General features: G+C 39.9%; 3 protein-coding genes across 5 annotated transcripts in view; 2 read left to right on the top strand and 1 right to left on the bottom strand.

The window, feature by feature from the left end:
* tnrc6a (trinucleotide repeat containing adaptor 6A) overlaps positions 1 to 11,309 on the top strand; it is a 53,592-nt gene extending 42,283 nt beyond the window's left edge. For all 3 annotated transcript variants that reach the window (XM_088069492.1, XM_042504850.2, XM_088069493.1), the window contains 4 exons: positions 965 to 1,195; positions 1,446 to 1,516; positions 2,669 to 2,808; positions 3,771 to 11,309. In XM_088069492.1, coding sequence (XP_087925618.1) covers positions 965 to 1,195; positions 1,446 to 1,516; positions 2,669 to 2,808; positions 3,771 to 4,119 — 791 coding nt within the window. In that variant the 3' untranslated portion in view covers positions 4,120 to 11,309. The remainder of the gene's footprint in view (positions 1 to 964; positions 1,196 to 1,445; positions 1,517 to 2,668; positions 2,809 to 3,770) is intronic.
* A 1,946-nt stretch (positions 11,310 to 13,255) lies between these two features.
* Positions 13,256 to 16,734, bottom strand: ndufab1b (NADH:ubiquinone oxidoreductase subunit AB1b). Its single transcript, XM_042481458.2, has 5 exons — positions 16,533 to 16,734; positions 15,196 to 15,315; positions 14,866 to 14,953; positions 13,624 to 13,739; positions 13,256 to 13,524 (listed from the first exon to the last, which is right to left on the bottom strand). Exons 1-4 carry the CDS (start codon positions 16,701 to 16,703, stop codon positions 13,648 to 13,650), a joined length of 471 nt encoding a protein of 156 aa, XP_042337392.2. The 5' UTR covers positions 16,704 to 16,734; the 3' UTR covers positions 13,256 to 13,524; positions 13,624 to 13,647.
* A 931-nt stretch (positions 16,735 to 17,665) lies between these two features.
* Positions 17,666 to 23,440, top strand: dctn5 (dynactin 5). The gene is made up of 6 exons (XM_042505584.2): positions 17,666 to 17,838; positions 18,007 to 18,075; positions 19,245 to 19,363; positions 19,575 to 19,686; positions 20,941 to 21,043; positions 22,416 to 23,440. Exons 1-6 carry the CDS (start codon positions 17,791 to 17,793, stop codon positions 22,511 to 22,513), a joined length of 549 nt encoding a protein of 182 aa, XP_042361518.1. The 5' UTR covers positions 17,666 to 17,790; the 3' UTR covers positions 22,514 to 23,440.
* Positions 23,441 to 24,457: the final 1,017 nt, after the last annotated feature.

Below are 24,457 nucleotides of genomic sequence, written 5' to 3' on the forward strand. Positions count from 1 at the left end.
AAGAAACTCTTTATTTTCCTCGTGCTGTCTGTGCTGGAGAACACAGCACCCTCTGTCTGAGAGTCCACAAATACATGGGTATTTTTAAAAAAACACATTTTTTTCCTCCTCTGGTTTTTTAAAAATTCCCATCCACACCAACAGTATTAGAAAAAAAATCTCTGTCCATATTAAAATGCAAACGCAGACTGTTAAGCGCACGCCAAAGCAACAGGTGGCGATATAACCTCTACCTTAAGGCCACGTTTGCCAATTAGAAGCCTGAAGTCATTACTGGAGAACGCACAACAATAACAAGAATAGAGTGCCGCAGGGGACACACTCTGCCTGCATTAGCAGTGTTGGTTAGACATGTCTCAGCTGCCCAGGCAGAGATAATGACGCACACTCTTATGTCAAACTAAGGAGACAAGCCAAAAATCCCTGGTTTCCCTGTCTACACATGAACACTGGAAACGGAGTTTCTGAATATCTTCACCATGCCAGGAGTTTTCCTGAATGTCTGTTTAAAAAAAAAAAAGTTTTAAAAACATACCCGTGTACATGTGGATTAGGCATGATGTGCTCTTTTTTAGCGCCTGTCTCATTATCTGCATTTTTGCATCTCTGCACCGTCATTGTAGCTTGGAAATGGCTAATGGAGAATAGCTGCACCGTGTACCTTGAAAAATCACCAATAAAAGCTTCTAAACACTAAACACATGTTCCAGCATGAATATGAGCCGAAAGCAGGAAGAAATAATGTTCATGTTCAAACATGTTTACCTGATATTAGTGTAAAGCTGCTTGTAGCATTGTAGTCTGCATAATGTAAACACTTGTGTGCCTTGAGCAGATGCAGTCTTTGGTTTTGGACTCTAATTTTTGCTGTCAGACAATATAACAAATGTGTGATTTAAAAGTTTGTTAAGATGAACAGCCAGCAGATCGATGAAAAGGTTAAATTTCTTCTCTCTCCTTGCAGCCAGACCCAGTGAGTCAAAATGGTCTCCCGGCGGCGGTTCTGTGTCCAACTCCTCCCTGGCCCACGAGCTGTGGAAGGTCCCCCTGCCTCCCAAGGCGCTGTCTGTGGCGGCCCCCTCCAGACCACCACCCGGCCTCACCAGCCAGAAGCCCAGCTCTGCCTCCTCCGGCTGGGACGGCTCTGCCCTGAGGCTGGGCGGTTGGGGCTCCACTGAGTCCAGATACACACCTGGTGAGAGCAGATGGAGACTCGCATATACCAAACTACCTGTAGTAATGTTCAGAGTTTTGAGGTTTTTATCATTATTCATTCATTCGAAGTGGTTGTTTAGAAAAAGAAACCATCAGTGCAGAAAAGGAAAGTTTGTATCAACATTAAACAGATATTTAAGCACAAATCATAACTAACTGTGAGCTGCTCTGTGCGGGAACCAGAATTGAGCTGTTTTCTCTAACGTGTATCCTTTCTCTTGTTTCGGCAGGTTCCAGTTGGGGTGACAGCAGCAGCTCAGGGAGAACCCAATGGCTTGTTCTGAAAAATCTCACACCTCAGGTACTTGAACATACACAAATGTGACAATTAATCTGTGTTTTTTAAATATTTTCTTTTTTCCTTTTGTCATTGTCGTCTTATTTTAGAGTTACAAAGTTGGTATGGTCACTTGTTCTGTGTTCCCATTTCAATTTTTCCTTACCATATCCTCAGTTTTACTTAACATATCGACCTCACCTGGATAATTTAACAAGATGTGAGTTTATGTTAAGGGCACCACTTTTAATTATTGCAACCTTGTTTCTGAGAAATCCTGTTTTGTCTGTTATTTTGTCATGGAGGATGGCTCATAATCAGAGTTCCCGCAGATCCTTAAAAAGTCTTAAAAGGCATTGAATCATTAATCTAAAAATAAGGCCTTAACTGGTATTAAAATGTCTTAAATAGATCTTTCAAAGGTCTTAAAAGTGATCATACATGGGAAGTGTTTTTCTGATGTTGCGTTGTAAAATCTCAAAATAATGAATGCCTCTCGCACAAACTTTACCAAAAAGTGATGTTTTATGTTACATTAAATATTTGGGCAACAATCTCCCCTATCATAGGTAACTGATGTCGGTAAAATTGGTCTTAAATTCTGAGAAAAGTCTTAAAATCTCTTAATTCCTACTTTCTTAAAGCTGTAGGGACCCTAAAAATACTACAATACTCATGAGCACTGGGTGCCCTGAATAAAGCAGCAGTGTAATCCAAAAGCTTGCAGTTGAGAATGATAAACGCAGCCATCGTTGCTCACTTCATCCAAAATGTACCTTAAATTTGAAAGTTTGAATTGAATTAAACTTCTACCTTGAAGTTATTTATGCACACATGCTTGTGTCTTTGACTTCTTGTCAAATAAACAAATATTTTCTGGCATGGTTCTGTTAATATTTTGGACTCATAATTGAGTTTAATGCTGATCCAAGACATAATAGAGCACCTACGTGACATAATCTTAAAGAAAAATGATAGGGATTTTTGCGTCCGAAACCAGAGGCGCCCAGAATAGCTTGTCGTACCTTGCAACTTTTTTTTTCAACTTTTTTTTTTGTCAATACGTATTCAACAAACTGAACTTTTAGAGGATACGTTTGTGCACGATGTTTGTCAGCAGTTGTTTAACAGCTGTCCCGTTTTTTTGTGTGTGTGTTTTGTTCTGTTGTCTCACAGATTGACGGCTCTACTCTGAGGACCTTGTGCATGCAGCACGGCCCTCTGATCACATTCCACCTCAACCTGCCGCACGGTAACGCTGTGGTATGCTACAGCTCCAAGGATGAGGCCGCAAAGGCCCAGAAGAGCCTGCACATGTAAGGACATCACACACACACACTCACACACACACACACACACACACACACACTCACACACTCTTCCGTTCCTGTGTTAAGCAGTCGTCCTGTGTGTGACCCCGGCTTATAATGGCACATTGACTGGCTAGTTAGATTATCAATACTTCACTGTTGTTTTACAAAATGGAATTAATCAACCAATGGCTGCAAAGATGAATGGAAGTTGAGTTTTACACACAGCCCCTGTGTTCTGACTGTGAGACAGATGTTACAGGCAGTAAGGTAATTGTGCTAGAGTTGGCCATTACCAGTAATTTCATTTCTTCAGTGCCAGAAACAAACTAAGTCACTGACACCAGAGCAGGAGATAATATAAACCGGATTCCTCCAGCTAGATTACTGCAGGAGATTCTCAATTTATACACGACTCCGGGAAAGTACCGGAAGTAAACGAGTCGCTGTTACTGTGATGGCATCTCTGTCCCTCCGGTGCACATTTGAATGCAAGCTGTACTGAGAAGTGTACGTAAAATTAGTTTTAGACAATACAAAGTTGGGCCAACAAAAACATGCTTATTGCATCTAATGGCCAAGCTTGACAAAGCTCTGGGAACACCACAGTCACTCCGGTGTGCTGCAGTCGGCTGCCGGGGATGGACGTCCTGGAAACTGGGCCGTTTGCTGGTGGATTTACTGAGTGGAGGATGAAGTTGTTGAAGAATTAAACTAAAAATAACTGACTTTTGGGCAAGCTAATGACATCAAGACTGTGCCTCTTCCACTCCAAAAGTGCAGCTGCAGGCTACCGGGAAAACCCCGTTGTTTATTCTGGCATCATTTTGCTTAAAAAACGATATAATTATCGTGACAGGCCGTCATGGAATCGCGTTTTCTGATTACCCGCCGTGGACTCCAGCCACAGGATGTTTGGGAGCGCCCTCACTCACGCGCTCTGTGTCTCACCTGTTCACTCTCTGCAGGTGTGTTTTGGGGAACACTACTATTCTGGCTGAGTTTGCCAGCGAGGAGGAAATCAACCGTTTCTTTGCACAAGGGCAGTCATTGGCCACTCCCTCCTCCGGCTGGCAGGCCATTGGCTCCTCTCAGAGCAGAATGGATCAGTCTCACCCCTTTCCCAGCCGCGCTCCTGAGCCCAGCCAGTGGAACAGCGGCGATCTCCACAGCTCCTCCCTCTGGGGCGGGCCCAACTATTCCAGTAGCCTGTGGGGGAGCCCCAGTGGCACCGAGGCGGGGAGGATCAGCAGCCCTTCTCCAATCAGCTCCTTCCTCCCGGTGGATCACCTGACAGGCGGTGGGGACTCCATGTGAACCGCCCGCCAATCAAACAGGCTGGAGGAAGGGTCAGTAGAGAATTATCAATAATCAGCAGAAGAAAATGAAAAAAAAAGTAGTTATAAACGCAATGGCACTAGTTGGACTCTTTCTCACTTACAAGATATACAACAAAACGGGGTCTCCCCTGTGGAAAACAAGTTACGTTTCTCTCTCTGCACATATGTCCACTTTGTTTTAGCCCAAAAACATATCAGTCGGAATACTTGAATCATGCAGGCCAATTCTATAATGTGAACGGATGGATATTTGCTTCCAGGTAGTGCTCTTTCAGACCGAAAAAAGCTTCAATCGAGCTCATTATTATTATATATATATTTTTTGTTTCATTCGTCATGTTTATTTGAATTCCAATTCTTTTCATTTTTAACGTTTTCTTTTTTTTTTTTTTTTTTTGCATTTGTTTGCTGACAATGTTGGAGTATGAGCTTTTTTAACTTTGCACTGAATGTGGTTTTTTCTCAGTATATATAATCTGCAATATAGAGGGAGCAGCCAGTTTTTCCAGTGTAGCTGTTTACTCATTGAGGTCCTTACCGTGAGTGTGTGTGTGTGATTGTGTGTGTGCGCATGTGTCAGTGCGTGTGCACGCGCACATATGTGTGTGTGGAAGTACTTTGTGTGTGTGTATGTGTGGATGAGTGCGTGTGCGGATGAGTATGTGTGCGCTCCTCTCTGCCTTGGCACGCCTACCTTACTGCGTTGTCGTGGAGTTCAAGATCAACAGATAGTTAAAGAATAAAAGCTGACTTAGGAGGATTATCTGGTGATAGTAAAAGTGACATTAAAAAGTATTGCACCAATTTTGTTTTAAAACTAAAGAACGTTGAGCTCTGCAGTGCAAAGGACTGTAGCCGCAGCTGGGACTAGCAAGCCCCGCCCACCCTAATGTAGGGGGCGGGGCCTATCTAGCAAGCCCTCCCTATTAGCCCCCTAATGGGCGAAGGGGGGAACAGCACTTTCAGAATAGGCTTTCAATGTTTGGAGGTGCCACACTGCAACCTCTTGTTTACAAGACTTAGGAGGCGGAACGTGTGTTCATTCTTCATTTTAAAGAGATGGAATAAAAAATAATTTAAAAAATTACAAAAAAAAAAATAATAATAAAAAAATACAAAAAAAAATCTAAAAAATGAATAAAAATGATAAAAAATTAAAACTCTTATTGAGGATGAAGACGATGCTTTGTAACTCTGGGAATTCGGATCAGTGTTTTTGGCCATGGCGTTGGTTATTTGAACTATTCCTCTTTGTCTGCTAAATAACCAGCAATGGTTCTCAGGAAATCAAGCCAGTTTTCCCCCCCTTGTAGGTGAATTTAAAAAAAAAACTACTACTCCTTGTAGGAAAGGAAAATCCAACTTCTAGCACTGAAAACTATGTATAGGTCTGTAAGTTTTATTTTCTCTGCCAAATAACTGCTTTAAGCTGGAGAAGCTCAACACACTGCTTTCAATATGCTGTCTTTTGAGGGACGGGGGGGTCCTAATGTGGGGGGGTGGAGGACGGGCTGTAGAAATCCCAACGCTCCCTCTCTCCTCCTCTTCCTCCTCTCCTCCACTCCACTGATGTAAAAAAATCAAAAGTGGGGAGTGTTTATTGTGTGAGTGTGCGTGGAAAATGTTCTGTCTTGTCAGACTTATAAACCAAGAGAAAGGCGAATCTGTATCTATGCATACTGTAGCCTCTCACATGGCCTACTGAGAGGCGTTTTTTTTTTTCTTTTTTCCCGTGTTTCACAAAATGTTTTAAATGTTTCATTAAGTACAACAAAATATTACTTGCTCTTTTTTTTATCGCTCTCATTGCCACAAATGGTGTTTTGAAAAAAAGGAAAGAAGAGAAACTTTAAGAATCTTTTTTTTTTTTTTGGTTGAAGATAATATTTTAACAGTGCAAAAGTCGTCCACATTTCATTGCCTTGATCCTAATTGTGTCCGAAGATGCAACAACAAGTCAAGTGGCTTCTACCTGTTTACAAATAGAATATGATTGTATTGTTGTACTGTTTTTTTTTTTTCTTCCTTTGGGTGGGAGGGGAGGGAGGGGGTGCTCATCTGAAGTTCCTGACCTGATGAATCGTGTGTGTTTGCCTGTGTGTGTGTGTGTGTGTGTGTGTGTGTGTGTGTGTGTGGTTAAGCTCTGTACCGGCAGATGTACCGCTGGAGGGGAAGGTGTCGGGTCGTGTGCGAGAACAGCGTGAATGTAAATCCACCAGTGGCGTTTTGTCGATAAAAAACACGTGTGAATAATAGATTATCTACCAGTGATTGTTTATGATGCACAATTATCGGGGAAAAACAAAAAAAAAGCTTCAGAGAGTGCGTGAACGAGAAGTCAGCATTAGCGAAGCCATGGACCTTAATTTCTTTTCTTCATCGTGTTATATTCTGTGTTAAGCCTGTGTGTGTTTGTGTGTGTGTGTTTTTCCCCTTTGATATCTAGGTTTTTATTTCAGAAGTACTAAAAATGTCTGCTTAAGTTGTGTTTTTAAGTTTAGTCGTGAATATTTAACAACTTTAAAGCATACGTAGTGAGACAGAACCTTGAGTATTAGCCAGACTTGACAGTGGTGTGTGCCAGTATTGAACTGCTCTCTACCAAATAATTCAATCATACAAAAAGATTAGTTTACTTAATTCCAGATCTCTTTGCTTAAACAATATATATATATCTTATTTGTATTTGTTTTGTTTAATAACAAATGTTATCAAGTGGAACATCTGAACCATGTTTGTTTTTGAGTTAACTTAATTTGACAAATTGAACTGAGGAGCCTTGGATTTTGCACTTGGGGTGGATTGGAGGAAAAGCCGAGCGCGCGGAGAGCAAAGCTTGGAGACGGACAGTCGGACAGACAGCTCAGTGGTGTAGTTTCGGGTCTGTCTGAGGGTGAAGGTGCGTCTGTGAGAGTATTGTGACAGGGTAATGTGTGTGTGTGTGTGTGTGTGTGTGTGTGTGTGTGCGTGCGTGTGTGTTTGTGTGTGTGCTGTGACTAGAGAAGATGGTGCTTTGTTGGCCCCGGTGGAGGGAGCGAGAGAAGGGAGGGGGGTTGTCGCCCTCCTCTCCAGGTTTACCTCTCCCTGTTCACCGGGCCGGCTGGTCAGAGCGGCGACCTCGCCACGCCGCCTGAACTCAGCCAGAATGTAGCTGAAAACGGTTTTAAAAAGTATAAACGTCGGCCGGAGCCTCGATCTGCCTTCTCTGGCACCCGATCAGCCTCAAACATGGAACCACCCAGGGCTGGGTATCGTTAATAAAATACTTATTCCCTTAAAGTGATACCAAAACCAATTAAGTATTGCATTTAGTCACCGTAACGTGAATGGAGTGGCGTGTAGCATAGTCATACTTTCGAACGTTTTGGCATCTCTTCACGCTGAATTGCTTAACTTTGGCAAATGTACTGTGCACAACTTTGTCGCTGCTGCGGGAGTGTGAGCTCCACACCAGGAACAGTTGAGTCTGCTCGTCTTGGCATCACATGGCTAGCCTGGGTTAAACGAGAGGGTTAAGCCGTTTTGGTGTTGACTGAAAACATACCAGTTTAAAATATTCTGACAAACATATGTCAGTTTGTATGTTCATTTTCCGAATCTTTAGATTACCACCCAAATCTGGTGGGAGCTAGCTAGTTGCGCTGCTCATTCGGCGAGTAGCGCTAGTAATGCCTCATGAAACAATGCTAACATGTAATTTCCTGTTTTTAGGTATCACTTTAAGCGCCATTAGCGGCGTCAGCTCGGCTGGTGGTGCTAACATAGTTAATGAGGCTTTAGGGGTTTTGCAACTCAAAATGAAGCTGTTTACTCACCCTGGCAACTTAAGGGAAAACCAGAGGGTGGCCACCATGTTGTAACACAAGTCAAAACATTTACGTCATAAAGCATTAAAATTTCACCACCTCATTGGATAATACTTTAAAATGCAGTGCGAAATCTCACAGTCAATGGAGAAAAATATAGATGGAGTCAAAATAAAAAAGAGGCCTCCTTTTTTTTTTTTTTTTAAACATCATTTTGTGATATTTTTTCTTAAAATTTAAATTAGTAGGGCTGCCCCTTGAAAGTCAGAGGCTTGAATCATCAGTCTGAGAAGTCAACTGAGATTGCCTTGAGTCAGGCAGTTGTTTTTTTCTGTACAGTGTACTTCCAGGGACATTTTGGTCCCCAGATTTTGCTGCAAAGAGATTGCTCTTGACTTTCACCCTTCTCTTAAGAACTTCCGACGTGCAGGAGAGACCAAACCGTACTGTGAAGAAGTGGTGAATTATCAGCTCATAGCAAGTTAATACAACAGTCTCTGGCTTTTGTTGATATCTAGTCGGCAAAAAATGTTGCGCATTCACGATCCACCGTTAGCTTGTTTACTACATGACGTGAATGCGGCTGTTACATTACATGTCCCACGGAGCTTGCTCAGACTTTAAAACTTTGTATGGAAAACAAAACGAATCCAATATTTGTAGTGACCAGCGAAATTCGATTTGATGAGTCAGGTACCGCCATGCCAATTAATTCACAGTTGATGAGTGTTCAACTTCTGAAAATTAAATCAACTGAAACTGAAGTCCAGAGCGTCGACTTGAGTTCAGTTCAGTTTAACGGCTCAGTTGGATGTTAGCTGCTGCTGGTGTGTTAGCTCACGCTCATGTGGGAGGAGAGCGACTTCGGTGGAGGCAGCAACAGAAAGTTTTCTTATCCAGCGTGCAGTCGGGAGTCCGAGATCTGACTCACAGAGCAAAAAAAAAGATCAAACGCAGGTATTGATTGACTCGAAACATTAGGATATGACTTGGCATTGAGTTATTTTGTTGCATACCCAGCCCTAGAACCACTTCACGTTAAAATCGTGTAAGCAACCACCGCTCGATGTGTTTGAATCAGTATTCGCCTACTGCTCCGACCACGCCTGGCTGTCATGGTGATCGCTAGCTTGACTGAAACGAGGCGAGGCTTCTCGTCGACCCGTAGTGACTCAGGCAAGGGGCATGTGACTTGTGATCGGCTCCTGGCTTTTCAGGGACGCGGGGTTACACTCGCCTCTTTTGCCGGTTCATCCAGGATCTGCGCTCCCTCTCCGACTCCTTAGCTCAACTACGGGAGAGGAGACGCAAAACTGACAGGAGGTGTGCGGCAAGTGAACTCTGCAAATAGTCTATATTCCCTTTGCGCTCTTGATGAAATAATTTTTACACTTCGTTCATTCTGATTTTGGCAACGCTTCTCTCCGAGCGCTGACCCGGGAGCAGTTTTGTCCCTCCTCAGTATCCTTAACCAATTAGCGGGACAAACTGACCTCTGATCAGCGGCTCAGGAGGCTCTGCTGTTAGAGAAGGGAAAGCAACGTCTGTAAATCGCCTCTCAATGTTTATGTTACTGTTTTGGTTTCCCAGCTTAATCTCGCTCTGTTTCGTCCAATCTACTGTTGGTGTGTGTGAAGATGCTCAGTGTCGTGTGTATGTGTGTGTGTGTGTGTGTGTGTGTGTGTTTGAACACATTATCATGCCAAATCGAGGAGGGAGGGTGAGCGGGAAGGAAAGGGATTGATAATTTTTTTGTTGTTGTCATGTATGTGTGTGTACGTGTATTTAAAAAAGCTGGACAATGTTAAATGCTTGAAGAAAAAAAATGTCATTTGCAAAAAGGATGATGTGAGGAAAAACCTTTTCAGTAAGTGAAAACCACCACGAGCAATGTACAATCCCCAGGGCTGCCAAGCAGCTTCCCGACAGGGCCAGACGAGGGGAGGAAAGAAGGAGGGTAGGAGAGGAGGGAAGCTGGCTGGTGATACTACTTTTTAATGTTTAAGATAAAAAATAATGTGACTCTTTGTTTTTCTCTTGACTTAACTATCCTGTGAGCAAATGCTATATTATACCATAACACACCCAATGGCTCCTACTGTCGATCAAAAGGCTATTTTTTTTTTTGACACAAAAAAACAAAAAACAGAAAAAACAAACAAAAGAAAAAAAACACAAAAACTGTGAGAATCTGCTGTCTTTTTTTGTCATTTTACATTTAGTATGAACACACACAAAACAAAACCCTGAAAAGCTTTAGTCTAACCAGCACAAAGATGTGGGGCGGGCGGGCGGGCGGGTTATCTCGGGCGGGGCGGGCGGGTACAGTACAGAGGGTCGGGAAGGGTGTCGCTCAGAGAGACTATGCAGTGGAGTGTTGAACCCAGGCTTCCATGTCCACCTTGGGTTTTGCTTTCTTTAAAAAAAAAAAACAAATCCCAAAAATTTTCTAAAAACAGTCGAAATGGGATTCCCAATAATATTCCTCAAACATGTCGTGCCATCGTTGAATCGTACTACTAGTACTACTAATAATAATAATAATAAAAACTGAAAAAACCTTTATTACCTAGCAAACGTCGGGCCAGTTGTAGCAGGAGAGGAGGACAGGTTTAAGATTTGCAAAGTCCATTTCTTTATTTTCACAGCTTGTCTCCTCGATACGCCGAGGGGAGCGAGGCCGGTGAAAACTGCAAATTTTACACAACTACAATGTTTTTTATAGAGATTCTATCAATCCACAGTGTGTAGTTGGATCACCTGTAAACCTATTATGCACATTGCTTTGGGAGACTGTTGAAACTATATATAATATATATATATATATATCTATATGAGAATATAAACGTACAGTGTCTATAATCAACGAGAGGAAGTCTTCCTCTCTTACAAACAAACACAGGAAGTACCTTTTTATTTTCAAATGTCTTCCTCGGGTCATCAAAGGATTTTATCTTAAACTTCGGGGGAAACTGCACTTTTTGAAGGACAATCTTTATTTGTATGGGTATAAAAATTGACAAAAACGAAGTCGCCTGATCTTAACAAGGTATAGAAAACCAACTCCAGTGTGCTCTAATAATGAATGTCTCCTCTGATGCTGTCTATTTGTTTGGTTTCATTTAATCTTTTTATTCTCCTTCCTTTGTTGCTTGGTTTGTTCTGTATTTTTTTTCTCCTCTTATTTTTCTGGATTTTAGTGCTCTTAAGAGAATCTGTACTAAGGTGTAGAGTAGTAAGTAGTAGGTCTTCTGTTGGCTGTACTCGTATACTGATTACTGTTTGTAACTCTCTGGCTCCTGCAGCCGTCATACAAAGCTGTAAAACTTGGGTACAACCCTCAATAAAAGACTAACAATGACTCGGCGGTTTCCTCCTCGACTCCTTCTCCTCGTCTGCTTCTTGGCGAAACCATTTACAAGGTTCCTGCTGCTGAGGGAAAGTAGGATTTAAGACTTTTAATGCCACTTGGAATTAAACTTAAGACCAATTTTACAGTAGCCAATATTGAAGGAAATAAAAAACATGAACTGACAGTTTTCTTAAGGTTATGAAGAATTTTATTTTAGTTTTTAAATGAATATTCACACATAAAAAATGACTTTTTGGAGACGTTAATGCAAGTTATCCATTATGTTAAGCTTTTGCAATGTAAGAAAGAAAAAAAACAATTCCACTACATCCTGTGAGAATTTTGAAAGATTGATTTAAGACATTTTAATGTCCATTAAGGCCTTATATTTAGATTAATGTTTTCAATGCCTTTTAAGACTTTTTAAGGATTTGTGCAGTAAAGACAAAGTGATATCTAGGTCTGGGCAATATATCTGTTATATTGTGATGAGATTAGGTACCGTCTTAGATTTTAAATATATTAGTAATATATAGTATAATATATAGTTTTGTCTTTTTCTTTTCCTGGTTTTAAAGGCTGCATAACAGTCAAGTGATGTAAATTTCTGAATTCACCAGATTGTTTTAGTTTTTCTATTATTTGCCTTTATCCACTTAGTTATTACAGCCACGTAACTTGTGATTATTTGTCAAAAATATAACTAAATATTTTGTGAAAGCACTGATAGTCAACCCAACATTATTGGTGCAATATCAAAGTATTTCTTCAAAAATGTTTTATTTGGTTTTCTCCACATGGCCCAGCCGCAGTCACATCTGTAACCTTTCACATGATGTAATGTCTTCGTGTAATTTTATCATGTTTTTCTAACAAAAAACGGTTTCAGCTCCAAGAAATACAATTGATCAGTTTAGATATTTTAAACGACAAAAATACCCTTTTAAGCTCATTGGTTTAATGTGAACTTCTTTCTTTCTTTTAATTTAACCCTTTGACACCTGGAACAATATCACTTTTTTGTACTGCATTCAGACACCTTATACAAGTTTTTAAACTTCTGAACCCTGAGCAAATTTGAATTCTTTAAACATGGAAAAAAAAAGGCAATGAGCAACAACCTGATAAAAAAATATGTTGCAAATTGCAATTGAGAAAGTCAGGGGAAAATGTTCAGGGAACGATATAATTATCTTAATTATATTTAAATAATTTTAAAGAATTATAACTTTAAAGCGTTTTTTTTTAAAAGGTCATTTCATTTTTTTTCACTTGTTTTTTGTTCATTTTCAGGTACTTTTTTCTAATTTCTGAGTCATTTTTTCTGAAGTTGCTCATTGCCTTTTTCCCATGTTTTTGATCATAATACCCAGGTTTCAAAGGGTTAATATTATGAAACCACTGAAGATCCTCTTTGTTCACATGGAATTTCATAAGGTTGTTTTCCAGGCCTTGGGAAAGTCATTGAAATGGTAAAATCCTGAATTTCTGGGTAAGTCATGGAATTTTGTTGTTTGTGATGAAACTGTTTTCATTATCGTGGATAACCTTCAGTGTCGCACAATATCACTCTAATATATACCGCCGCGTGATGTTTGCTGTCATGCGTTTCCTAATTTATCTCTGCGTTCTGTCTCTCCCTGCGTGTTTTACAGCTAGCGGGAGTCACGTTTGAATCTGACGTGATTCGCAGAGATCCCATAATTGCCTACGCCTCAAAACTACTCATATTCTATACGTAACGGGTATTTTATTATTGGTCCTGGTCATGGAAAAGTTTTGATTTTATGTCCTTGAAATATGTGGATTTAGAAAAAGTTGTGACGTTCAGACTTGAGACTCGCTTATTTAAACTCAAATCACGTCTTTCTTTCTGATATTCATTTCGACTCCGTGGCGTTCGTGCTCTTTCTGTCCTGTACGGGAATAAATATCACAACAGGGAGACACAGAACTGTACAGCATGTGTGTTTATTGATCTATTCATGTGAAATTATACATCGAAACCACATTTTTGAACTGTCAGCAAAGAAAAAAAAATCGAAACTGTGATATAACCTTTTTTAATGTTTTTATCTCCAAGCTCCTAAAGCACATGTTCATTTAAATACAGTTAAACACGAGACACGGCAGCTGAGGTCAGCGGTGTCGTAATGGACAGAAGAGCTGACGAGGAGGAAGTGGGAAACGAACTTCCTGTGGGGTCACGCGGGGGTCGACCTCTCTGGAAGGAAGAAACAATGTTGGTGAGTGATTTCACAGAAACAAAAGACGAAACGACAGAATGTGTGATATCAGAGAGGAAGGAGAGAAAGAGCGTTACCTCTGTGGTGAACTAAAGAGCGGATTATTCATACACGTCCTTCTTGTCTGCGATGTACTGTACAATGTCCTCAGGACTCATCAACTTCTCTGCTTCCGCGTCAGGGATCTCAAAGCCTGCAGAACAAACACAGAACACAAAAAAATCCTAGAAAAGCAGACTCGTCTCAATTATTTTAATTCAACAATGTAGCGTCAGTGTGTAATTGTTCGTTAATTCACAGACAAAAGAAGACTGAATTCATGCAGGTGCATGTTTCACGACGATCCGTATTTAATGTTGATTAAGCTAAAACGAATCAAAAATTGGGTTTATTCTGATTTTTTAGGACAAACAGGAACAGGATTTAGGACAACTGCTTTTAAGGCAGAATTGCGCTGAATTTTCCTGAACATCTGGTCATTTTCATAAGTCAATTAAAAACCATCCATCTCCGAATTTAACTCATTTTTAATTTTTTTAGTTGAACTTAAAGATTTAGTGTAAATTCTCGCTCTGGGCTGAAACCAACAGCTTTTTTCATTATCGGTAATCTGCAGATCATTTTCTCTAATTGTTTAGTCGATACAATGTTACAAAAAACTTTTTTTTTTTAATTCTTGAGTTTATCACGTATCATTTTCCGTCCAATCAACAGCCAAAAAATGAATCAATATTCACTTTGCAATGACATAAAGCAAAAACAAAAAAAACTGTCTCAACTCAAATGTCTAGCGAGTATAATGAATGAAATTCCAAAAATCACGAAATAATTCGTCAGCACTCACAAATGAGTATAAAGCAGTTTAGTAAAACATACAAAAACAGAAAACCTTCACATTTGAGAAGCTGCTAAGAAAATTTTCGGCACATTTGCTTAAACAGCTTAAATGATTTATCAATTATCAAAATAGTTTGCAGATTTATTTCTCTGCTGATCATCTAACTGATGAATCAACTAACTGTTGCAGCTTTATTTTCAGACCTCTTACAATAACAAACTGAAATCTGAAAAATGCGTCGTCAAAGTTAAACAGTCATGCTGTAGAAAACAGAGAAAAGCTGATGTTTAGGAGATTCGTGATTGTGTCTGAAATCAGTGATTCAACCAGCCGAATAGCCCGTTTCTCCGTTTAAAGTCTAATTAGAAAACTGTGCACAAATCAGAGAAGCTCTCTTTGCAAATGTGCAGACAGACAGTTTCAGTTTGAAGTTTTCCATTAACCCCTGACGGAGTAGCAGCTCCACAGCATGCAGACTCACCGAACTCATCCTCCATGGCCATGATGATCTCCACCTGGTCCAAACTGTCCAGACCGAGGTCTTTCATAAAGTGGGAGGACGTCTGCAGCTGTGGAGCAGAAAGTAACACGGACTGAAGTGATTCTGACACTTTTTTTCCCAGGTCGTTTCCAATTTTTAAAAAAAAAAATGTTTAGAAGAAATCATTAAGATTAAAGATTTCTATGGATTTATTAACATTCAGGAACAAAAACATTCCCACGTGTAACCTTTTAAGTAACAAACACGACACAAGCATCTTTAAACGCTGAAGCGAGCAGAAGGTCGGCTGGGCGTTTTCTTCGCTCTCACCTTCTCGGGGTTGATCTTGTCGTAGAGCTTGAGCACGTACATGACGCGGTCTTTGATGGTTTCTAGGGTGAGGGGAGGCAGGTCCCCATACTGTCGGCACAACACGCCCACTGAGGGGATCTGAGGAGGAAGAGGAGTCAGGAGCAGGGATGATGAGGAGGATGAAGGTCATGGAGGACAAAAAGGTGGTGACCAGAGAAAGGCACCAGCTCCTGAAATAGCTCAAAGCCATTTATGCTCAGTTCACATCTGTGGGTCAAAATGTAGCTCGAGAGTGAACGTTTAAACACAGAACTGTTTTGCTATTTATGCATTAATCTCCATCGGGACTCACAACAGTAACGTCTTATTCTTTTGGAGTACAAAGACAAGCGAGATGAGGTCCACCCAAACAAAGCTTAACAAATGACTTCAGCTCTTACATCACTTTATTTATTCACTTAAGCTTCTTAAACGGCAGAGTTACTAGAAAATTGCATTGAAAACAGGGGAAATGTAAACAAAAAAACGATTTCTAATTATTATAGTATTACAAAAAAGTGTATTTGTTTTATTTAAAAGGATTTTTACTCATTCATTTTTTACTTTTCTTTCCTTTTTCATGTTGCTAATTTTCAGGTAAACTTTTCTTCCCATGATTTTGAAAGAAATTTTCAGTGTTGAACAGTTAATAAAATCCTACCACGTCTGTCTTGGCATTTCCAAGACTATTGCAAGCTTAATTTAATACATTTTAAAACCAATTATGCACTTATCTTTAGATTTTTGAATAGAATAAGACTTTGCAAGGATCCACAGAAAACCTGTTAACATATCCAAGATAATAAAGTACATGACTTGCAACGTGACATCATCCTTACTGTGTACTGCGAGTTATTAAACTTAAACTCTCCAAACAGCAATAAACAACACAAAACACGATTCAGCTAGACAAGCACCGCGTTTATCTCCAAAGCATCGTTGCCTCTTGGCTCAGATGGAATAATATTTTGTAATTTTAAGAGGAGATTAAGTTTAAGTCAACAGTGAGGCTGCAGATCTCAGAAGAGAAAACAACATAAATGTGTCAGTGGACTTTGCTAACTAGCTAGCAAACGTTAGCTAACAAGCAAAACATGGCTGTTGAGTAACAGAAAATGTGACGATTTAAAGTTTGACGGACTCCGGGCAGATTATCACACACGCGCGCGTTTTAACTCTTTGTAAAATAAACATGTCGCGTGTTTTTGGGGGCTCTCGGCGGGACGTTTGATCCGGTCCCGTTTGAAAGGCGTCGGTAGGTCACAGCAGCGGCGCTAACGTTAGGCCACGACGGCTCAATGTTACCGGAGACTCACCGGGCTCTGCCCGAGCCACCGCGTCCTCCGGCTGGCTGCGGCGAAGGAGACGGGTCGGTGGAGAGCTGCTGCCGGGGCGGCAGCGGCTCTGACGGCCAGGTTAGCCGAGGACAGCCGCAGAGAGGGCCGGGCGAGCGTGCGGACACACTGCAGCAGGACACGAGCCGCCATAACGGAGAATGACTGCTGATTCCCAGCATGCACCGCGAGGAAAAAGAAGAAGGGGTCAAGGGCTTCGATGTACGCATGCGCACAACTCAAGATGTGATTTTAATTTATAATTTTTATTTTTTTTTAATGTTGTTTTACCAAACAGACGTCAGAAATAAGTATGTAATTATTAAAAAATGAATTCGATAAAATCTAAAATTCAAAAGTTTTGAGGAGCTTGGATCCAGCTCAGGGAAGAGCAATCAATAACGGAATTATATTTCGGAAGTAAAACGGACCCCTCAAAAAACAAACAAACAAAAACAACGATCAACTTGGTCAGAAATGTCCCTCAAATTGCGAGAAAATAGAGAAAAAATGACAACGAATGTTTTGTAAACTATTTGTTGTTGTTTTGTGTGTTTTTTTTATTTTATTGCATCTTTATTTTATGTATTTATTTATCTATTTTATGGGGGTGGGGGTATTTTTTAGAAACGTGTGTGTGTCTGGGGGGTATTTATTTATTTATTTATTTATTTATTTATTTATTTATTATCAATAATATCAATAATATTTATTTATTTCCTTATTTTCTTGTAGCTTTTTACTTATTCCAGCTAATTTTTGGGCCATTTTTGGTTAAGTCGCTCATCACCTTCGCTGAAGAAATCAAACCAATTTGCTAAAGTTTTAAAAGTTTAATTGTGAATTGTGATGTTAAAAAAAGGTCATTATTATTGAGTAGAAGCAGATTTTGGGGGTAGAAGCAGCTTTTCATTAAAGCCCTAGACGCCCTGCTAACCAAACTGCCTGAAGGAGCAGAATAAGTCAACATGTCATATACACATATATTTAATATATATATGTTAATTTTTATAGGAAACAACTCAAATATAACAAATACAAACAGACTTTTTGTTTTATTTTATTTCTTTGGCCAATAAAATCCATCGATGATTAGGCTCTCGGCTTATATAGTCTGAAAGTCCCCTCGCAGAGTCGGCAGAAGAAGAGACGCTGACAGCAGACAGCTAAACACATCATCATCACTCAATTATCCTCACTGTTTTAACCTTTTTATCATATTTTATATTTATTTCCAACCATGGAGTTGTCTGAAATATTGTACAACAAAGCGGAGTACATTGAAACGGTAATGTGTTTGTTTTTAAAGCCATTGTTAGCTAGCTAGTTAGCTTGCTATGTGGCTAACCGAAGCTAAACGGGGCGTTGGGCGTTGAAATCATTGCTCATTTTAGACAGATAATTAAGACAAAAACACGCTTTAATAACATTATTAATAATTTCTGTTGTATTTCAGGCGTCTGGCAACAAAGTGAGCAGACAGTCAGTGCTGTGTGGGAGTCAAAACATCGTTCTCAATGGCAAAGTAAGTATAAATCAAGACACACCTGGCGACACTCAAAAGGACATTTGTTCACGGACAAAAGCGAAGATGACTTTCTGGTTAATATTATTCTAATAATACGGAAAGTTTTACCAACACAAATTCAAATATGTGAAGGTGAAACCTAGGTTTAGCGTGTTTTATAACTTTCTTTCCTATGTGAAAGCACTTAATTGCATAAAACATAAAAATGCAATTAAATTGTTCACGTAATAGATGAATATTATTTCCAACAAAAGTCTTAGCCCTTTAAAAAAATATTCTTTATATTCTTAATACATATATATTTTTATAGATTTGATACTCCAACTTATTTGCTGGTTTGATTTTGTTTTGTTTTGTTTTGTTTTTTTGTTGTTTTGTTTTTTCTGTTTGTCCAATCCAAGATCTCAAAGCCAGTTTTTGTACATTACGTTTTTGAAATAAAAAATAAATAGATACATTTTAAAAAATCACCTGCCTGACAGAAAATTGTATATTTATTAGTGGTCGACAGATTATGGGCCTGGGCAATTATCAGGGCAGATTTTTGGCATTTTGCTGATTATCTGTATCAGCGTTTTAATAATCGCTGATAAAATAAATTTATTTAGAAATGTAAAGAAAGTGTCAGCATAGGAGGAACTGTTATGGTATTAGGTATTTTTATTTTTTCATTTTTTATTTAAACAACTTTATAAAAACGTTGCAGGGCACTTGCTCTATATGATGTTGAAAGACTCCGTTTTGATTTGCCAAAGGCATTTAAACAAAGTTTTGTGTTTGAGTTTGTTATATTTCAAATTGTAAATATTGACAGAAAGATTTCTAATTTTATTGTAAATGCATATTGGTTCCAAACATCGGTCGACCCCTAATTTCTATCAGTGTAATCTGTTAGGCTGTGATACAGCTTCAATTGTGTGTGTGTGTGTGTGTGTGTGTGTGTGTGTGTGTGTGTGCGTGCTTATTATTGTTTCATATTCAAGCCATACAGTTGTCTTCAGACAAAGATAAGAATACAATGTGATGAAAAAAGGACAACATGAGGGTATCAGAACAAACAGCAAAGATATTAATGAAAAAGTCATCTGCATCAGTGAATGTGGTGTTTTTATAATAAAACGGAGCTGTTCAGTCTCTTACATGCGTGTGTGTGTTGTGTCCGTCAGACTATTGTTATGAATGACTGCATCATCAGAGGAGACCTGGCTAATGTCAGGGTGGGCCGGCACTGTGTGGTGAAGAGCCGGAGCGTCATTCGACCACCTTTCAAAAAGTTCAGCAAAGGGTAAATAAGGCATCTTTCCTTTTGGCAAATTGTACCACTTTGATTTTTTTGTTTCAGTTGGTATCCAACACATCATTGTCTTTGCATCAGTAAACAACAGGCAGAATTACAGATTTATTTTGGACCCTTTATTTCTGGTTTCTTGATGCCTTTTAAAACAAACACCTGAACTTCATCTCTGTCTGCTTCCACCCTCCGTCTCTCCCTTCAGTGTGGCGTTTTTCCCGCTGCACATCGGAGACCACGTCTTCATCGAGGAGGACTGTGTGGTCAACGCAGCACAGATTGGCTCCTACGTCCACATTGGCAAGAACTGTGTCATAGTGAGTGGAATGATAACACACACACACACACACACACACACACACACACACAAACAGAAAAAAGAGACAAGATAACGGAGACAAAGCTCTGCCTTAGTGTGAGAGAGGACATAAACAGGAGCAGTGTGTCTTCTGGCCTCTGGTGAACAGTCACATGGTGGTCATGTTCAGATTATGCAGCAGCAAACTGCTGGCAGGCTGCTTTGAGCAGGCGCAGTTTTGGAAGAGCATATGCACAAAACACATAAATTCAATTTTTAAACTGGAGACAGACAAGTTTTGTTATTTTTATTATTGCTCTAATGTCTGTCTTCAGCAGAGGGTCCACAACCCCCCTAGGGGGTCCTCAGAGATACTGCAGGGGGGCTGCCAAATTGTTGTTTGATAATTTATCAGATAAACAAAGGAAATGCCTCAACTTTTGTTTAACCTGGTAGCTGTCAGTAGATAGACCCTAAAATCTCAAAGTAAACACCCAAAATTTTTTTAATAAAGACGGTTTCCGACACTGAAAGTAGTTCACATCACCCTGATGTTTGTTTAGTTGTTTGTTTTTAAGTTCGGTTTTAATGAGTCATTAAATTATACAAAAGGGGAGGGGGTTCCACGATGATTGACAGCTGTGACAGCCAATCCGCTCACGATTGGTCAGACGCGGTTTTTGGCGGGAACCCTCCTCCTGCAGATATCGCTACTGCGCAGACGCCGGCTCTCAGTGACATCACCATCGCCAAATGGCAAAGCCCAAATCTCAGATATTTTAACCTCACTTAAGTTTAGCGGGGGTAAGCAAGAGCGTGACGTCCATCTTTATATACAGTTTATGTAATTTACTGAGTGACGTCTTCTGAGCTGCCGTGTTAACGAGGCGGCGAATGCAGAAGTACAGTAACAACCTCAAGAGCCAGCGAAACACGGCCAAATGATGTAAATGACATCATTTAGCGCGGTGGGAGGAGGGATATCGAGGCACTAGTTAGATGGAGGGAGATTGCACATTGGTGAAGTGTCCCTTTAAGACACACAGTCCCAGCAAATGTTTTTAAAGTTAAATAGACTGATAACAAAGCTGTAACTCGGAGAAGACTCCAACTCAGCCCAGTCGTCGTAATATCATAAGGATGTTTGTTGCTGTATTGCTCTGAACAGCCGTTTGAAACCTTTGTGTAATAAGCAGGATAAAGAAAACGCTTCAGGTGAAGCATTTGACTCAGCAGCAGATGTTTGTTAACTTGTTTGGTGTTTTGTTTGCAGGGTCGTCGCTGTGTGCTGAAGGACTGCTGCAAGATCTTAGACAACACCGTGCTCCCTCCTGAGACCGTGGTGCCGCCGTTTACCGTCTTCTCTGGATGTCCAGGTCAGCTGCACACAGACACACACCTGACGAGGGCTTTGTACAAAACTCAACACTTCCATGGCAACGGTTGAATTGCTTTGATACGACCGAGTATCAACAAATGCCTTCAGTACCTAAGGAGTGAATCTCAGTGTCAGGGAGCCAATAAATGTGCAGGATGCGAATTCCAAGCTCTAACAATCCTGGTGACTGGCTGTCGTAGACATGCAGTAAAAATACTACGTCATGTCCTGAGCTGGGGCTCACCTGTGTGTCAGCGTGTTGTTTTATGTTGTTGAGTCACACAGGTGTAAAAAATGTCTAAGATGAGATCAAAAGCGTGGCTCCATTTTATCAGGCTCAGTGCTAAAAAGCGCACAATGCGATATGAAAAACAGACGCCGGCAACACGACGAATTTGATGACTCGTGCGTGCAACTCATGCATGGAATAAATTCAAGGGCAGAAAATTTCTCTGCGTTCGACCGCAAGAAAAAAGGACCGCAGCCATCATCCTCTCAAGTCCGCCTAAAGTTACACAGCCTTCTTCAAAATCTCCACCACCGGATTCCCCCTCATCCCAGATCACTGAAGACGGCGCTGTGATGTCTGGAATTTTAGCAGGTAAAGTTTAGGAAATATGAAAACTCAGCCAACTTGTACATGATTGTTTGATGAAATTAAAATTGTTTTTATAAGTTTGGCAATTTTACCAGGGACCCGTGTAGCAGTAGATATTTTTACGTACTGATATTATGCTAACAGATCGCTTCAAGTTGTGGTAAATAGGTTTATTTTTGAAATTTTGTGAAACTGCATTGAGTGGTAAACTGTCATGATGCTGAAACATAAAACTAAAGACTTGAAACTGTTTTTTTTTTCATTATGAAACTGCTTTGAGTGTGTAAAAATGCCGAGGAGATGAAAGATAAATCGTATAAGATGTGTTGTACGACTATCTGATATCAGTGATAATATTGCATTAAATGAGATGTTTAATTCCAGTAGAATCATGCTGCAAATAAGATTATACCATAAGGCTGAGTGTCCATGCAGGGTTATTTTTATTATTTATTTATTTCTTTTTTGTGGCAGCACAAAGAAATCTCTGAGTTGCAGGATGCTGCATTTTTTCTTCTGCAGAAGCATACGGTTACATACTCTCTCCTCATTAAGACCTTTTTTTTTTAAATAAAGGAATAACAACTATGTGGACTCTCAGCCTGATGTTTTAATGTGATTTTCATTAACAAAAAAACTATCATTAAGAATACCTGTATCTAAGTCTACGTTCTGATACCGGTATCAGCATTTTTTGAGTGATACCCAGCATCACAGATGACCTCTCCACTTTACGTCTATCGTCTTTTCACCTGTGTTTGTTTCTCTCTAGGTTTATTTTCGGGTGAGCTCCCTGAATGCACGCAGGACCTGATGATCGATGTAACCAAGAGTTATTACCAGAAGTTCCTGCCTCTCAGCCAAATCTGAGTCCTGACCCAAAACCGTCAGCAGGATCCAAAACCCTTTCCGGGTCAGGATCCCTCATCAGAAATGGACTCTGAGAGCTCACCTCCTGTCCTTCACCTCCCACAGGCCCTGAGTTTCTTTGCCTAAGAACAAACATTTGGCCCATTTAAGAAGATTTATATGATTCTAGTTTTTGAGCACATCAGGAATAAAATCTGGTTTTGCTGCAGAAGGCAAGTTTGTGTGTTTGCAGCTCCAAATCTCAGTGAAAGTCTTCATTAAGATGCACACTGCACGCTCATGTTTTTGTCTGAGATGCCTTCAAGTGGCACAGAAAAAAAATCTGTAGGCTCTCAGTTTTAGATTTTTTTCTAATGAATGCTTTGATTTTCCAGTGAAGATATTTATGGAGGTCGATTGTTAGTATAATGTTGAGAAACTCGAGGACCTCGGTGTGGCTTATCACAATCTTTGCCGTCTGGCAGCAGCTGTAGGTGAAGATGAGGAGGTGGAGGAGCAGCGAGACGAAGGAGGTGAAGCTTGTAATATTCTGTATGACACCAATGGACCAAAACAACAGCAGCATCAGCGGCATCGATTGAGGATGTTGGCTGCACGCGTGCGTTATTCATGACCACGTTTCATGTGGGAAACACTCATAACACCAATCGTTGTTTTAGTCTTGTTTGTCATTTTATTTCTAATGTGGAAGAACTTGTTTGCTTTTTCTTTCAGCAGCTTGTGTAATTTGTCATGAGACGTATTTAATATTTTGGTGATTTTTGTTATTGCATTATGTTTTAAACAATCAACTGCAATGTTGATTTGAATATGAGTGTCCAAATATGCGTGTGCTTTGCCTTTGTCGTATTCAGCGAGCGTACAACAGCCAGAGCCGACATCTGAAATAATGCCGCAATTAAATAAATATAAATGCTTAAAAATCTGCCTCGTGCAAACTCTGCTCTGTCTTGTGCTCTAAAATACAAAACCATTTACCACTTAATCCTCTGCTTTTTCCTCCAGTAACTGCAAAGGGTTGTTTTCGCCTGACATATCAGCTGCAGAGCATTTATTTCAGATTATATTGGAAGTTATTTTTGGTGATATGAAGGCAGCTGATCATTTCTCATGAACTGAACTGTAAGGTGCTTTTGGGGCAGTGTTTGTCAGGAAGGAGCATGCACATGTGGATGTACATGTACCCGTTTCTGTTGCCGGTTTCATGCTACGCCGCTGTTATTCAGTTGGTGTTGGTAATAATATGCCAACAAATGCAGGCAGGTCTAAGACTGTAAGCAAGTAAACATGGATGTAAATAATGCAGTATTTACAACATTAAAAGAATCTGCTTTACAGAGTTTTCATGAGGAAGGAAATGAATTCAACACGGTAGAAAAAACAAAAACCACTTTTGTGTGTGTACAAACAGCACGGCCTATTTCAGATTATGGATTATGGACATCGATAATGCTGCACTACAGTATCAGCTCTGAGTAACAAACTTTGCAGGCTTCTGAATTTCCTCATCTCACACTCAGACATAAAGAAAAAATGTTTTTCAAGTGTTGTCCTCTGGCACCACCCTGTGGTTTGAAGCAGGACTAAGAGAATTGTCCCGGAAATGAAGCTGTAACCACAAATCCAGAAATCACAGCTCTGAAAGGTCTGAAAAAATGTCCCAGATGGGGGTCGACTGATTGTTTTTTTGGGGCAGATGCCAATAATGAATCATGATAATGAGACCGATAACTGATATTTGGAACCAGTATACATTTCCAAAAAAATTCAAATCTTTCTGTCAATATTTAGAATTTGGAATATAACAACACAAAACTTAGTTTAAATGCAAATTTTTAATCAAAACCGAAGTATTCCCAGCAATTTTTTTTATGAAATAAAGTGTAAATGTATATAAAAAATGAATTATAAAAATATCTCCCTGAGATTTTACAAAGTAAACTT

Source organism: Plectropomus leopardus, chromosome 18 (genome assembly GCF_026936395.1).
Source record: "Plectropomus leopardus strain MGB_pleo_1.0 chromosome 18, ASM2693639v1, whole genome shotgun sequence".
NCBI classification, from domain to species: Eukaryota; Metazoa; Chordata; class Actinopteri; order Perciformes; family Serranidae; genus Plectropomus; species Plectropomus leopardus.

Excerpts from the sequence above, each read along its gene's own strand:
- ndufab1b (XM_042481458.2), bottom strand. The coding sequence starts at position 16,703 with ATGGCGGCTCGTGTCCTGCTGCAGTGTGTCCGCACGCTCGCCCGGCCC. Across the intron at positions 15,316-16,532 it reads GGTGGCTCGGGCAGAGCCCG|ATCCCCTCAGTGGGCGTGTT; the intron begins GTGAGTCTCCGG and ends CTTCCTCCTCAG. Across the intron at positions 14,954-15,195 it reads ACAAGATCAACCCCGAGAAG|CTGCAGACGTCCTCCCACTT; the intron begins GTGAGAGCGAAG and ends TCTGCTCCACAG.
- dctn5 (XM_042505584.2), top strand. The coding sequence starts at position 17,791 with ATGGAGTTGTCTGAAATATTGTACAACAAAGCGGAGTACATTGAAACG. Across the intron at positions 17,839-18,006 it reads AAGCGGAGTACATTGAAACG|GCGTCTGGCAACAAAGTGAG; the intron begins GTAATGTGTTTG and ends GTTGTATTTCAG. Across the intron at positions 18,076-19,244 it reads ACATCGTTCTCAATGGCAAA|ACTATTGTTATGAATGACTG; the intron begins GTAAGTATAAAT and ends TGTGTCCGTCAG.